The sequence below is a fragment of the Anguilla rostrata genome, chromosome 4 (genome assembly GCF_018555375.3).
Source record: "Anguilla rostrata isolate EN2019 chromosome 4, ASM1855537v3, whole genome shotgun sequence".
Lineage (NCBI taxonomy): Eukaryota > Metazoa > Chordata > Actinopteri > Anguilliformes > Anguillidae > Anguilla > Anguilla rostrata.
In genome coordinates this window covers 29,271,124-29,288,575 of record NC_057936.1, presented here as the reverse complement: position 1 = coordinate 29,288,575, position 17,452 = coordinate 29,271,124, and the positions used below count along the sequence as shown (strand labels likewise).

The 17,452-nt window shown below is 41.5% G+C and overlaps 1 protein-coding gene across 2 annotated transcripts in view; it reads right to left on the bottom strand.

The window, feature by feature from the left end:
• The window catches only part of nr5a2 (nuclear receptor subfamily 5, group A, member 2), a 53,569-nt gene that overhangs the window by 31,023 nt on the left and 5,094 nt on the right, over positions 1-17,452 (bottom strand). For both annotated transcript variants that reach the window (XM_064332064.1, XM_064332065.1), the window contains exons 3-5: positions 15,890-16,008; positions 13,422-13,563; positions 10,129-10,775 (exon numbers count right to left, since the gene is read on the bottom strand). In XM_064332064.1, the coding sequence (XP_064188134.1) occupies positions 10,129-10,775; positions 13,422-13,563; positions 15,890-16,008 (908 nt within the window). The remainder of the gene's footprint in view (positions 1-10,128; positions 10,776-13,421; positions 13,564-15,889; positions 16,009-17,452) is intronic.

Sequence of the window (17,452 nt, the reverse complement as noted above, 5' to 3'; positions counted from 1 at the left end):
AATGAGCAATAAAATGTTTGACATCACCTTCTTGTGTTGCATGGACAATAAAAATGGCCCCACTGAACAACCTTTTGGTCTAAGTTTAAAAAAAAAAAAACACGCCCAAAAAGACTAGAGCATCTATGAATTGCTGCTAATTTAATTTAGAACTGGCCTGAATTAACATATGACCTAAAGGGAACTTACAGTACACACAAGCATAGCAGCCTCTTTACTGCCTTTGATAACACTTTTCCATCATTCAAGTCATGTGCCAATTGCGCTGACCTGAAATGATTTATCATAATCTGACGCAAATTTTTCCAATTTTGTGCGTTTGTGTGTCGAGGCCGTGTGGTGCTGTGAGATGTCCACAGAGTTCCAGAATAAGCTCGAATAAGCTCTACCATGTTCACAGCGGTAGTCTGGGAAAGAAAGGGAAGTAAAATTCTGTTTTGTATTGGGCAGCAGAGGCCATTAAAAAACAGGCACAAGGCGGAGTTGATTTGTTAGCAAGCTGTCCTCTAAAATTCCGCAATATCCACTTTGTTTACCAATTTTTCCCTTCGCCCTGACGATTTTTCGCACAATCACGGTCGCGGACAGAGCAAGACACCATTAACAGCTCCTTCCTCCATCTTCGCTTTAAGAGGCGCTTGACCCGCCAATCAGAAAAGGCTTTTACCCTAATCATCAAAAATGAGCGTACATTTACACCGTGTTTTTCCAAGACGAGAGAGACCGCTCATAAAAGTGAATTGCAGAGCGCAAACTTTTGAGCTGCAAAGGGAGGAGGCAAAAATAAGCCTTTTCAATTAGGACTTCCAGAAGCAGTTAAAGAAGGCCACGTATTTCCAGTGAGAGACAACACGGAAGACTCTGGCAGGATGAGTCTATCAGCTCTCAGCTAGGAACTTGTAGTACATGACAGCCTTTTATCCCTCATCAAAGCAACAAGTGGATGAACAGACTCTCTGGATAACACTCCTCCTTCATGTCTCCATGTCTCTGTAGGATTTCAGACCCCTAAATCTTTCCTTTTAACAAGTGCACATGCTTCCTTCCTCCAGTCACTCCAGTCCCAGGGGAATGGGGCAAGGCATTCTGGGACACTTCTCCAGGTGGGGCCAGGGCAGGAGAGAGACTGGGCACAGGGTAATAGATGGCTGTCCAGACAGACCAGGCAGCAAGCGGCCTTCTGTGGTCACACGGTCAGGGCAATTTAGCATGATGTTACGCACGCCATCGCTGCTACAAAATCCAAGGGAATCAGCAGAAAGTGAATGGAAATATAATTACTTCAATCCTGCTGTCTCAACACACACACACACACACACATACATATACTGTGTATACATACATATATATATATATATATATATATATAACTGTGTTAAATCATACACGCTTGCAGTATATCTGTGTTAAATCATACATCTTGCAGCATACTGTATCTGTTTTAAATCAATATGAGCACTTAGCTGGCCCTTCTTTAATGCTTTACATTCATATTTCTTTTTTTAAAAGTACTGGAAGGTTTATAACTGGCCATTTTAACCTTTTTCATTTGTATTGTAATGAAAGCTGCATCCACCTTCTTCCCTGTGTGTTTACCTCCCTGCCAAAATAGAAGTCTCTGTGGATAAGTCAGGCCATGATCTCTACTTTTGTAACGGTACAGAACCCTGATTCACAATAAAAAAATGTGCGTACCAAAAAAAAAAAGATCCCCAATGCTGAATAATTTATGAATGAAAAAAAGCCTTTGTGAGCTTCCCCCTGCTATATCACCCCCCTGATCAAACGGATACTGTTACCACTGAAATAGCAACCTTAAAAAAGCAGCGTGCCAGAAGGCCGGTATGGAGCCCGCAACTGAGCATGTGCGAGGCAGAGGTTAAAGAGAGCTCAGCAAAAAAAAGAAGAAAAAAAAAAAGAAAAAAAAAATGTACAGGAGCAGGCCTTACAAAAACTCACACGGCATCTCCAATTGTGGCTGCTGGGGGAAGGGGATATCATCTATCAGTGGACAAATGCAGGGATGAGAATGCTGCTCCTCAAATGAAATAATATATCTTTGAAAGCCTATGCCCGCAGTAGGCCCAAAGCCCATATATCAAGCCGGAGCGGCTGGTGGATCCGGTCCAGGGCCATTAACCTCCCACCTGTTTCCCCCTGTCCTTCACGATGCGCCCCTGCCCTTGGTGCTGCTCCGGTCCCTTGTTCATCTTCCCCAGCGGGCGCTAATGTAAAGCAGAGGGGGCTTGCGGAATAATTCAAATGCAATGGACCAGGGACACAGTTACAAATCTCTGCCAGCCGCGCAGTGACTCACATGTGCAGTTTGTCAGAAGTGTGCCGGGTGACCTCACTGACAGCCCCCGGGAATATATATGGCCCGCGAGTTCACAGATCACACCTAAAACACCTTATTAATTTCTCTGGTTACGGGGCGTAAAAATCCCAATCAGCAACCTGCACCTTGAAATTGAACCGCTTAAGATAAGGTTGATGCGAAAGGAAAAAAAAAAAAATCACACATTTTACAAAAGTAAATGTATGTAATAACTGTAAGAAATACACACCACAGAAAATATACACCGTACACCACAGTGAGGCTAGCAATGGTGTACCCTGTCTCCCTGAAATAGATCTATGTTGTACATTTAAAAATTTTAAATACCTCGTCAAATAAAAAACAACTAGATCCCAGTATGGATAATGGATATATAAATGCAATTAGTAAATGAAGGTTAATGAAGATTTTATAATCATTTTAAACATTAGGGACACTATATTGGCGGCTGTACTCTGCCCTCATTTAAACCAAACAAAAGCGAGTTTTGGTGCAGCAGAATGCAGAGTGGTACAGTCAGTGCTGTACTGCAGGGTGGTATAGAGAGACTGTTTGGTGTGCAGACTGGCACAGTCAGTGCTGTACTGCAGGGTGGTATAGAGAGACTGTTTGGTGTGCAGACTGGCACAGTCAGTGCAGAGCTGCAGGGTGGTATAGAGAGGGGTGTTTGGTATGCAGAGTGATACAGTCAGTGCTGTACTGCAGGGCGGTATAGAGAGGGGTGTTTGGTGTGCAGATTGGCACAGTCAGTGCTGTACTGCAGGGTGGTATATAGAGGGGTGTTTGGTGTGCAGACTGGCACAGTCAGTGCTGTACTGCAGGGTGGTATAGAGAGGGGTGTTTGGTGTGCAGACTGGCACAGTCAGTGCTGTACTGCAGGGTGGTATAGAGAGACTGTTTGGTGTGCAGACTGGCACAGTCAGTGCAGAGCTGCAGGGTGGTATAGAGAGGGGTGTTTGGTATGCAGAGTGGTACAGTCAGTGCAGAGCTGCAGGGTGGTATAGAGAGGGGTGTTTGGTATGCAGAGTGGTACAGTCAGTGCAGAGCTGCAGGGTGGCTTAGAGAAGACTGGCGTGCAGACTGGCACAGTCAGTGCAGAGCTGCAGGGCGGTATAGAGAGACTGTTTGGTGTGCAGACTGGCACAGTCAGTGCTGTACTGCAGGGTGGCATACAGAGACCGTTTGGTGTGCAGATTGGCATACTCAGGCACAGGGTACTGAGTAGTACTGGGCAGAGTGACATTGTGCACATCAGCACAGTGAAATATAGAAGGTCTGGCTCAGGCCAGCACAGTATACAATGTCAGGCCTGGTTCCCAGTGCAGTATGTCTTTCCCCAGCTGCTTTTCCAATAAGGCCCAGTCCCGCTGCTGGGTACAGTCTCAGGAACAAGGCTTAATACAGTCCTCCTTACTTAATGGCTGGTCTGGTATTGTCATCCATGCTACTTTGTAAAAAAAATAAAAAATTACAAAACTGTCCCCTAACAGCTGTGAAAAGATGAAAATAAATATTGGAGCCATATGTCAAAGCACTGCAGGATTTGCACTGTTGAGTTTTATCCGCCTTTACCACTACATATGTGTGCGCAATGTGCATATACGTGTGTGTGAATACATGTGAGCGCAAAGGGGAGTGTGAATGAGAATGTGTGTGTGTGCGCGCGGGCGTATGTGTGTACATGTGTGTGAGAGACAAAAGAGAAAGAGAGAAAGAGAGAGTGTGCATAGATGTGGTTTACATGTGTGTATAGACAAGCCAGCATAGGATAATTTAGAAAAGCCCCAAGTGCCATGTTATTTGTCCTTACCTGGCAACTTTTCTATATTTACAACACTTTATTATTCACATTCACGGACAATATAAATTGCATGTCGAATCGAAGTTGTTTTGACAGGTCTATAATGAGTTATGGAAAAGAACAACATTTAAAAAAAAAGAATGGCAGCTACAGATGCAGTAAAGTACAATAAAGAAATATATTTGGTGCATGTGTCAATTCTGTCCTATTGTGTTCAGAAGCCTGGGGAAAACTCTGCCCTACGTGTCCTAAGTGGTAAACAATGGCAGCACGCTGAACGCAGGGGTGATCTCCCTGGGTGTGAGTCACTCTCCGCATTCTTCTGGACCCCTCAAACAATCGAGCAGTGGGAAGAGGTCCTCGCACTCCACCTCCTCAGTGACAGCTCCCGCATTGTGCCGCAGGCACATCCGCTTCCCCGCTCCCAGGGCGAGCCACGCACGACAGGCCAGGTGTTACAGTGCAGCGTGCTGCCATTTCCAAGAACGACGGGAGAGACACACAGAGACGACGGGAAAGAGACAGAGACGATGAGACAGAGACACAGAGACGATGGGAGAGACACAGAGACGACGGGAGAGACACAGAGACGATGAGACAGAGACAGAGACGACGGGAAAGAGACACAGAGACGATGAGACAGAGACAGAGACGACGGGAAAGAGACACAGAGATGACGGGAAAGAGACACAGAGACGATGGGAGAGACACAGAGACGACGGGAAAGACACAGAGACGATGGGAGAGACACAGAGACGACGGGACAGAGACACAGAGACGATGGGACAGAGACACAGAGACGATGGGACAGAGACACAGAGACGACGGGAGAGACACAGAGACGACGGGAGAGACTCAGAGACGACCGGAGAGACACAGAGACGACGGGAAAGAGACAGAGACGATGGGAGAGACACAGAGACGATGGGAAAAAGACAGAGACGACGGGAAAGAGACACAGAGACGACGGGAAAGAGACACAGAGACGATGAGACAGAGACACAGAGACGATGGGAGAGACACAGAGACGACGGGAAAAAGACAGAGACGACGGGAAAGAGACACAGAGACGACGGGAAAGAGACACAGAGACGATGAGACAGAGACACAGAGACGATGGGAGAGACACAGAGACGACGGGAAAAAGACAGAGACGATGGGAGAGACACAGAGACGATGGGAAAAAGACAGAGACGACGGGAAAGAGACACAGAGACGACGGGAAAGAGACACAGAGACGATGAGACAGAGACACAGAGACGACGGGAAAGAGACACAGAGACGATGAGACAGAGACAGAGACGACGGGAAAGAGACACAGAGATGACGGGAAAGAGACACAGAGACGATGGGAGAGACACAGAGACGACGGGAGAGACACAGAGACGACGGGACAGAGACACAGAGACGACGGGAGAGACACAGAGACGACGGGACAGAGACACAGAGACGACGGGACAGAGACACAGAGACGACGGGACAGATACACAGAGACGACGGGACAGAGACACAGAGACGACGGGACAGAGACACAGAGACGACGGGAAAGAGACAGAAACAGCGTTTGTCTGTCTCTTCTTCTTTTTCAGAGTGGACAGATATTTTAAAAATATATATACGTGCGCACCGTTTTTTTAGCAGCTTGTCCCTTTTGGAATGGTGGCTTAAGGAAAATATGGGTCGGCACAATAACTGGCGGAATTGAGGGACTGAATGAATTTCATTTAAAATAATATAATTCCTTCATAAGTCCCATTTGAGGATGATGTTCTCATTCAGAGAATTGTAACAGTCTGTGACACAATTAATCTTGATTGAATCAATGTGGTTAAGTAGCACAATCTGAACTGTTCAAAGCTGAAATGGTTTCGAGAGGTTGGTCAGATGAAAACTTCCAATGAAGTAGCTTTTGGAACAAGTCTTTCAAGGGAGCATGCCATTTAAATTTTTTTTTAAGTGCTCCACAAAAAATAATTGAAAGGTCTTTCTTTTTAAAATAGCATAAAGTCTAGGTATTTATGATTTTTCTAACCAGCTCCAAATCATGGAAATCAATTCTTTAAACACTTTTGACAGGTTTCTTTTTTAACATGCAGGTCTCTTACCAGTGAAATTCTTTTGTTCCACTAAGCTAATAATAGCTGGCAGACATTGGTGTATTTATAGGTACTTAGGAGCTCAGCCTTTGAGAACTTCTTACTCATTTGTGTATCCTGTGTTTATATGTGACCAGCCTCATTTTTCATTACAAACTTTATTCACACATTAATGCTCAAACAAAATATGATGACAGCATTGTTCAGCTACACACTGATCGCCGGCAGTCTCTGAAAATGCTTTAGAAGGGATCTGGCCAAAAGAACTGGCCTTAACTGTCACCACTGCAGAAGAATTCAGTAATCTCCACAGTCCGTGATAAGCACTCACAAACAGAAACCTCGGACTATCTTTAGATTGATGTGGTGAGAACTGCTGTCTTGTGGCACCAAAATAAGTAAATAAATAAAGATATGAACATAATTGATCTTTTGGCCTGTGACTACAATTTGCCCGATGAAGGAACGAAGTTGCAAAAAATACATACAGTCTTCCATTAGTCTTACTGTAATCAACAGAATAAGTAATGGATTCGATTGTATTGCCACTTTTGAGAAAATACGAAAAAGAAAAAAAGGCTTTATAGCTTATTGTACATACTCACTTTGTATCGCTGATACTGTCAGCAATCACGTAGCATAACCTAGGTCAATCTACTGCTAGAAAAGAAAAATCTCCAGTATGTTAATAACACTACATGAATAAAGAGAAATAAATACGCTGACCGCTTTTGTGTTATGAGTTGAAGGACACCAGCGGAAGGCCTGTTATTATGCTTTTATAAGCACTGTGTCCCTTCACAAATGTAAAAAATTGACTTAAATATGTAGCAGTGCCTATGTGCAGGACGATGTCAATTTAAGAATGACAGCTCGGGGAAGGTCTAGAGATGGAATAATCATTGAGCATAAAATGAAATTTCTATAACATTCCAGTGAAAAAGAAAACAGTAACGCCAGTCATTAACTAACCAACCGTAATGCAATGGCTGTGCTGAAACATCTGACATTGTCTTTCTAGAATTATCAGTTGTTGCTGTACGTCATAACTTTATTAGCATGACTGCATCTGTCAATTAGTTTAACATTACTATAAACCTAAAATTCTGGCATATGGATTTTTTATCGAATCAACCCCTATCGCTACTTCACAGCTCAGGGAACTGTAAGAGTGCCCATAAACTCCATGTGTGAGCTATTGTAAGACCAATTCCATCAGTGAAAATCTTACTGAGGGTATTTAAAGGGACTGTTTTCAAGACTTAAAACGATTGGATGAATAACAAAAAAACTGTAATAACAGGCAAATGTACACAGTCAACATATTTACTGAATGCAGTAAATTGAGCTAAATTTCATGTGAGATGAGGTTGGCAATTATGTTAAACGTCAGTGGTTGAGCTTGTCGGTTGTGTTAAATGTTTGTGGGTTGAGGTCTTTGATTGTGTTAAAAGTTAATGGATAAGGGTCATCGGTTGTGTTCAGTGTCAGTGGGTTGATGTTCTGAGAAAGCTCACTCCTTGACCTCGAGCTCTATGGTGACAGCACAATCCACTGTGCATGCATGCACACACACACACACACACACACACACACACATACACGTGAGCGCATGCGCATCCGCACACACGGCACACCACATCTACTAATCATTTTAGCGGTGAAATCAGGATGGTTTAAAAGACAACCATTTGCATCACAGGATTTGCTCTATACACTAGCATTAGCACCATAAGCGTCACAGGTACTAAACTAATACAGTATCACAAGGGATACATTTGAGTGACTGCATAGTTGTCAGTACATACAAGAGGTATGAACATGTTCATATAAATAGCTGTAATATGTTTGTGGCACTATGATGCTTGGTTGAGAATTTGTACTTTGCTGGTAAGGTAACACTGTGCAAATGACTACAAGCTGACTGCTTTCCTCGCCGTTCCCTTTAATAAACGCAGTGGTTTGTTGGTCTTCTAGTTTGTATTTGTGGCATACTTGACACAAATATATATCCTGAGTCTTCCTCACCTTCCTTTGTTTAAACTGAAGGGGATTACTCTGGATTTTCACCGATCACCCTCACTAAGCTTTTGGATTAACAATAGCTGTACAAGTACTGACTAATTAGAACAGGGACTCTCGAGAGCTTGCCGATGCTGGCAGATGAGTTTTCCGACCTGTGCTGTTGTAGGCCATTTAGTTTAAAGAGACTGAGCAAAAGTACCTCCACTTATGTAGTAATTTCAGTTGCGCTCTCGTCTGCAATAGATACACCTCCTTGTTCTGTTATAGAAGCTTCACAAAACAATCACAGGGGTGCCAGAATTACTCCCTATATAAAGCAGAACGTTTTATTATTTGGACAATGAGGTTCCCCCACAAGTAAATAAAGCTAATATAACTAGTCATTAGCGCACATAATGACATTTTGGACTGAAGTGAGGGTGGGCATAAATTGTAAGAGGATTTGGGTGAAAACACTGGGATGAGCTTTTTGAGTACGGTATGTCATACTACAGTGTGGTCATTCAAAGTAATTGTAAAAACAATTCTGGCCTGTGCAACCACACCCACTTCATTTCACAAGCACTGAAGTACAGTACATCTCATGCTAATTTACTAACAAAAATGCCAGACAGGGATTTGCCGTATGATAAATGTCAGTGTGCATTTTAAAATCTATTCAAAGGAAACAATAGGGGGGGCATAACAATACCGCAGCACTCGGAAGGTACCATTAGGATTAAAACGTTGCAGTGAAAGGTCTGCAGAGCGAAATATACTGTCCAGGATGAGGACATCAGAGAAAATGGGGAGAAATCCAAACTGTAGGCAAACAGCCACCGAGGCTCATCCCATTCCGTTTGGACTGTTTCACGGTGATCTCAACGTTAACCTTTTCACTGAACAAATAAACCTCAGAGCGCAAATTATGTTATGCGTGCAAGCGCTGGAAAAATGTCTGTTCTCAGAGGACTACTGCGGGGATTATCAGAGTTTCACAGGAAGGTTTGCTCACATGTTTTAGGGATTTTTTTTTGTTGCTTAGGTAGGGGGCAGTCAGTGCTCTGAATAAAAAACAAAAAGGAGGGAAGAATAGGTCAGTTCTTCTGTACTTGGGCACACCTTGTCACACAGTAAAATGTCCCGCGTTAATTCAACATGAGCACATGAGTCCAATAGGGAAGATATTTACTCTTTACTGCAAGAGTTTATTTAACACCGAACATTTTACTGTGCAGAGCAAGTTCTTGGCTAACAAGCTCACTCAGTCTAACACTTTTGCATACTGCTGTCCCCAAATGCTTGACGCCAAAATATGCAGATTTTCTTAGTTAATATTTCTTTGATTCTATGAGCTAAGTTTTGCTTTTTTTCAATTAAAAAAGTGAAATCTTAAGTGCGACAATGAGACATTACACTGCAAAAAACACAGTACTTCACTAAATAATAAATACATAATATAGACACAGTTTTGCTGAAAGGATGGTTTATATTTTTATACTACCCATGGTTCATTTGACATGCAATAAAAGATTATTGGTGAAGTGGCTGAGAAACAAGGTTGTCCAGAACATCTCATAACCAAAACCAAAAGATTTTTTCACATATGGCTGATATGCTGACAATGAGAACAATGGACAGCTGATATGTGCTGAAGAACTGTCCACTACATTGGCATTTGGTGTAGTGAAGACCTGTACCAATTACCAAGACTGCATAACTGTGAATATTCACAGAGATACACTCAGATGTGACACAATGTAAACCCATAATACGTTTTTTTTGTTTATATTCTCTTTAAAGCTATTGTTGCCTTATGGTAGTTAACTACTAAGTCCCAATGCTGTATAAATAACACAACACATTGCCAGTTTGCGTTTTACACGTACCTTTAGCTCTCTGAAGAATATGCTGCTCCTTGCCCACTCGACGATGGAAAACAAGGTCTGGTCGGCCATTTTGCACATAAGACCAAAGGTGTTGAGTTTCTCGTGCTTCCCCCGGCTGGCCTGCTCCTGCTGCAGGTAGGCCAGGATCTTGGCCTGCACCTGGGGCTCGTCGGGCTCGCACTTCAACAGTTCCACGATGAGGTGGGGGAAGCCGTGCGGGGAGCTGGTCTGGTACGTGTCCATGTAGGGGTAGCCCATGAGGGACTCGGGCGAGCTGGTGTAGGGGTCGGGGTACTCGGACTTGATGGTGCGGCTCTGAAAGTGGCTGTAGGCCTGATAGCTCTGCAGGCCCCCGTGCGTGGGCATGGCCATGCTGATGGGCGAGGTGACGAAGGGGCTGCGGTCGTAGTCTGTGGGGGGCAAGGCAGCGTGGCTTAGAGGTAGGCCCTTGGAGGCAGAGTGGATGTTCTGGATGGCCGAAGATATCGTCAGGTCCGTGGGCACGCTCTGCATCACCTGAGTCATGGCTTCGATTTTGAGTCCGTTTGCTCGGATCAGTGCCTTCTTCTGTTGCTTGAGGGCCCGGTCGCGCTTATACATCGGCCCAAACTTGTTACGGCCCCCTCGCATGCGGTCCGCCCTCACAGCTGTCAGGGATTGAAACGGGAGAAGGAACGCACGCACACAAACACATACGGTCAACCTCCATAAAAGAGACAACAGAAAACTGTAAGCAGTACACCGACCTCAAGCACATTGCTCAGGTCAGACAAAATAGCTGTAGAGTAGGAATATAATTAGAGATTCCTTTTCACATGCCAACGCTAATACACATTGAACTTTCTTAATAAATATTACATGATATTCATTACAGTTTCAATTTTAAAAAAGGGTTCTGAGTGCTAGTTACAGACTGCCCTGAGCCAATCAGTGCCATGAGCCTTCATGAAAAGTGAACTGTACGAAAAAACACGAAAAGAAAATAAACAGTGAGTCAACCCTGAGAATGAGCGCAGACAAAATAAACAACGAAGGATAAACAAATCTTCAAATCTCTCAAATTCAACCAAAAATAAACAAATAAATGAAAAATATCATGGGTATGGAGAATAAATCCAAACAGAGACAAACATATCATTCGTGAAACATGCCATTTGGAGGCTGTGTTTTGCTTCTTTTATTTGGTGTCTGGGGCACATGTTAATTATTCATGCTTAATTGTTTCTCTTTTGTGCTGGCAGAAGAGCTGATGTTCTCCTACATAGTTGGCAGGTGGACGATTTCTTTTTTTTTGGGTGGGGGGGCGGGGGGTACCAGTGGCCCATCTCCCTAGTGGTCACTGGGACTGGTTGCGGTGTCCATGGTTAACATTATGGCTTCTAATATCTTAAGAATAAAAAATAACGAAATCAAATCCGGCTCAACAGCTGCCTTGGGAGTAATTTTAATGGTCTCTGTCACAGCAGTGTCTGTCGTTGCCACACAGATCTGAGAGACCAGAGAGGGGGTCTCGCTGAGCCTTGGCTCCACTGATGGCACGGCACATCCGCTCAGGAACCTCAGACGGCCCTGCCACACACGCGGCTCGCCCAGCCGTCCGCTGGAGGTGATGTTTGGCGCCGTTTTATCTCAGGGATTAGCGTAGCGTTAAAAATTTATCGCAAAAAAACCCCCCGCGTATCCATTAAACATTATTGTAGGGACTTTAACTATTAATGATTCCAAGCAACAAGGTAATTAATGAGCCGAAGACTAATAGTTATTCCTTTTGGGAAAACACAATTAGGTCTGGACCTGAGAGTCGGATCGCGAATACACGTTTTGGTTACATTTTTTGCGTCTAATTAAACAAGGTTATTTACATGCATATCATACAGAATTGTCTGCAGCTGTAAAATAAATAATTAATATCATTTTGCAATTCCATGGCTGTTTTCATATTTGAAGAAAATCCAAGTGATAAACTTAGCAGACTACACGCTGTACATTATTCAGCGATTCATTGCATTTTCATTTACTAGAATACTAAACGAATATGAAACAGTATTTCTGCAGTATTAGTGTCCAACCCTGGGCCCAAAATAAAATTTGGCACCACGTACACCACATTTAATTTTATATATTTACTATACAAATATTACTGTTTACTTGCTTTATTGCACATTTCTAGATAATAAAAATTTATCCAATTTACATACAGTCATACATTATGTAACGTAAAATTTAAATTAATGCCATCTGGAAGGCATCCAACACATTTTCATGCATTTTCTAAATCTACAAATTAAAGAGTGATCCAGTCTCACTCCAAAAGAAGCAAACCTTATAAAACTAAACTGGGACTTGGTTCAGGAAAATTACTCAAAACCTCCTGCAAAACAACTGGCATTCTGAATAACATTTTTAAGCGGTAATGTATCAGTACAGACAGGGGTCTCCATGCACTATCAGCATGACTGAATCTTTCATGCAGACATGGCTCAGTTATGTCTGAGCCCTTCAGATAGTATGACCCAAATCTGTTCAGGGTTGAGCCCATATCTCACCCTCTTATTCCAGTATCATCTGTATGTCTAAGGATATACAGCAACAATACACACAACGTACATATCTTCTTTATATTCTCAAAGTGTCCTTCAACCAACTGTGTAACTTGAGATAAACCGTTTGTGAAAAATATATCAAAAATAACATAGTACACTGAAATACTTTGCGTGAAATACATACAGTACAGAAATTAATTTCAGAGATTATTGAAAATGGCCTGCCTTGAATCTCATGCATTTTAAAGCCAGACATCGCCGGTTATGGTTGGTCATGCATCCACTTATAAACACATGCATGTTTATGTTGTGGTCCTCACGACGAGCTTTCCTATCCTGCCCTAGAGATTGCGGCAACACTCAAAAACAAAAACCGCCAAGCTAACAAGCCACCGCAGGGCCTAGGGCATCCTGAAGCTAACGTGAAATCAAATCAAAGGAAAATAAGACCCAAAATGACAGCATAGGAAATTTCCCCCTCCAGCAGTCCACAATTAAGAGTAATTCAAAAAATTACTACAAAAGCACCATTTCGAACGGGTAAAAGAAAAAGACTTCAGATAGCATGTATAAAAGCAAAGCAGAATGAATGAAATTATTTTTAAAAAAGGAGTTTGTTCATTCTCCGTGTCAGCTGAGTAAGGTTCGTTTAAACGTACGCTCTCCCGTAATGAGGTAGCTTTATGTCATTTCCCCGCCTCCAGCCGGAGGCATAACCCAGACAGAATGACGAAACGAAGACGCCCTCACCTTCCAGTTTCATGCCGACAGTGAGACACTTCTGAAAGCGGCAGTAGGGACAGCGCTTCCTCTGCGTTTTGTCGATCTGGCAGCTCTGGTTCTCTATACACGTGTACCTCTTATTGTTCTGAACGGTTCGCTTGAAGAAGCCCTGGGGAAAAACACAAATGAAGGCGTCAGATTTGCCTCGGAGGTTTACGCAGTGCACTAAATAATGCCCACAGGTGCAAGCCTGTACTTGCACACAGGTGAATGCACACACATTAAAGTTTGCATGCTAGTGTATAATACTTTCTCTCGTATAACAATGTCTGTTACATGTGATCACAATCAAACACCCAATGCACACTTTATAAGGAAAACAGCTTAACTATCATTCAATCATAAGCAAACTTGTGATTGAATAACAAGCAAAAATAATTTAAAGACACCAAATATCACATCTGATTAAATTTGATAGATTTCATCAGAAGGAGAAATGGCTGGACAGTTTCAATGTAATGCCGCATAGGAGCCGATCATTACACACTACAGTTCATGAAAAGTGTAATAAAATGGGAATTCAAGCACTGCACAAAGTAGTAGGCTTCTGACTTCTAAATAGGATGTTTGAACGTCATCTGCACAATACTGGTGACAATACATAAAGAGCACGCATATTTTCGTAAAAAGTTCCAGATATGCCTTGCTACAGGTGTTTTAAAAATAAATTAGCAAATATCACGTAAAACTTACATTCTTTTATGTATAATAGTCTGTGACTGTTTAAAAATATTTTAAATGAACAAAATGAACAAACACAGTACATATAATTACTCACCGTTGTTCACCTATTACAGAACTGAATTGCAATTCAGTTTACCTGGCAACTGGTTGTAATGAGGAAAGATACTCTTTCTAATTTGCTAATATGAAAATTATAACTGTGTGTAATACTTCACAGATCACAAATCACATGACATTGCAATATGCAGAATGTATTTACAAAATATATAGGTAAATAGCAGCTGTATTGGTATACATGCATACATAGACCTAAAATGTCTTCAGAATGTTCCTATGAAGTCTCTTCCAGCTGTAGCCTTCATATTTCAAAAATGACTGCAAAAATCCAATACAGTGTATCCATAATTTAATGTTCTAGGATTATAAGGCTTTGGCTTCAGCATACCTGAATATATTTACTTTGCTGCATAAAAAATATAGGCAGACATTACCTTAGTTCAGATAAAAGCAGAGTACAGGTAGAACTTACCAATTTAAAAAAAAATCTTTTATGCCTGTTTCTTTCATTTTCCTCACTGGAACTGAATAGAAACACTGTGGTAAATATTACCTACGGGTTCACCTTATTTACGATGCCTCCAATATTGCTGGTAAGGTTTTTACTAGAATTATGAGAGGTGTGAAATGCATAAAATATTTCAGAACTAAACTTTTTTCCGTATTGATTTCACTCCTTTACATAGGTGAGGTAACACGTGCATGTGCAACAGATTTAGTTAACGTGCAAAAAACTAAAAGTAAATCTTCACAAGCTCGGCAACCTCATCCAGATAACCTGACGACCTCAAACTTGACCTAACAATTATCTGGCCCATTGACAAAGAATTACACTCGCAGCCATGCCTTTGAAACTGGAAGAACAAGGCTGTGATACGGACACACTGAGTGAGAGAATGTTTTATTTGGATACAACACACAACTCTCTGTCATATCAGAAAAAGAGCAGAATTAGTCTGCTGTACGTAAGCGAAAAAGAAACCGTATCTCTTTCCCTTCAGAAATCTGAGGCTACATTCAGAGAATACTGCGAAAATTACACCGTAAAATCTGTTCCTGATAAAATGATTCTAATCATATGTGAACTATTCTGAATAGGAAAGCATTCTGTCACAACACAATCAAATCAAAGTTGATTTGATTACACTACAGCATTTCAGGACTTTTGGGTTGTTTCTATCTATTATTATTATTATTATTATTGTTATTGATTGCTTGGCAGACAGTTTTATCCACAGTGACTGAAGATTTTTTTATTTATTTACATTCAGTTTAACAGAACTGCTGTACCTGTTTACGCTGCAGTCTGCACGGGACAGCAAAGCGCTCCGCAGGAGATCTAGACCCTTCGCTCCTTACAGTATAGCACAATTCACCAAGCTCCACATCACACGCCAATTCTACCTCTCAATCTTTCAGTCAGACACACAAGTGCTTTCCACAGCCCAAGCAGGCAGAGAAATAAAGATCTGGCAAATCCATTATTCCGTTAATTATATATGAAAAGGCAATACATTTCTGGTAATTGTGTGTATGGTAATAGTTTGACATTTTCCTGCCGTAAATAAAATGCTTTTTGGGAAGAACGCAGCATTCCACAAGTAGATGAGCATAACTCGATCAGCAGTCAAGAAAGAGCAGTATGCTGTCGCACCGAAGACGGGAAAAAAGAAGAAAAGGAAAGCAGGACCAACCTTGCAGCTCTCGCAGGTCAGCAGCCCATAGTGGTATCCAGAAACCTTGTCTCCACACACAGGACACATCTCATCCAGGTCTTCATCATAGGCGTAGTCCATCATTTTAAACTGTGGGGCTGTGAAGCACAAACACACATATTAGCCCACGTCCATCACAATGTGGAAGCCTGCACATGCATAACCTTTGTACTCAGGAAGCCTTTCCTACAGGGGTCTCCATTATACACACAATGCCTACAGCTTGTTTTCTGTATACTTTGATGTGACCTGTCTTTTAATGGGATTTTTCCAAAGCTGCAGCTGTTATATATTTTATAGTTTGTCTACAACTCCGCACTGATACACTTATACGTGTGTGACACTGAACATCCTAAAATCCATGAGCAGGGCAACTGGTACAAATAAATAACAAAGGTGAATCAGACTCTGGCAAGGGTTGTAAAAAGGCACAGTTGTCACATTCTTGAAAAACACATTTTAGTAAAGGTATCCAATCCAGTACATCGTCTTTAAAAACTGACACACAGGGCAAGCACATCTAGTCTATATACATATTCCTACAGTACATTTAAAAAGTATTTCCAAAGGATAATATTTCAGTCCTCATACGAAGAAAGATATACAAGGTATTGTTATCAAAAACTATGGGCATATACAGCAATGTAAATTACATGCTTCTTATTAAAATATTTTCTTATCTCCTTGCTCTTGTGAGCGACAAGGAAAAGTTAAGCGATCATGCAGCGCACCTGACATAAGAAGATAAATAACTGATTCCTGTTTTACTTTGATAGCATTTTTCAATAATTACGATGCTTTGAAACTTCACCAAAAGGCGGGAAATGGTCCTGACAGAGACGACCGATAAGAACAACCAGAGAAAACAGCATTACGGTATGAAGACTGATTTTACTTTCAAACCGTCCGATATTAAATCTTATTTTAAGGGTTAAAATAAAGCAATGAAAATATGCACACTGATATACAAGTAAATTCATTCATAATTACTAACATTTCGAAAATATGCAATGCAAACCATGCAACTCTTACTCTAAAAATTATTTACAACAAGAAATTCACATTTAACAAAATGTTCAATCATAACAAATATATAATCACTGCAAAAATGTAATTGTATCATGCACAATTAAAATGACTTATAATGTCGCACGCTATAAAAGGGAATGTCCCCTAAACATAGGATTCAATACTGTTAATTCGATTTATTTAAATTATTATCAACAAGTGGTAGTGAGTCAAAGAATCTCCATCAGCGGAAACAAAATAGCATATAGCCGACGCGTGGTTTCAGTGTCACCTACACTTTGCTTCAAAATGCAATATATACCAAAATTATCATTTTGACATTTTTGCTTACAATTACTGAAGAGATTTTCAAATAGACTAACTTATGGCCATCGAAAGGGGACAAATCAGGTACCACTCCAATTTATGTGCAAAATTTCCGTCTTGTCGGTAACTCTCAATATTTTTGACACAACTGAATTGTAAACAGCAACTCGGTTGTCCGAATCGTAAGTGTGGATATATACACAAAAC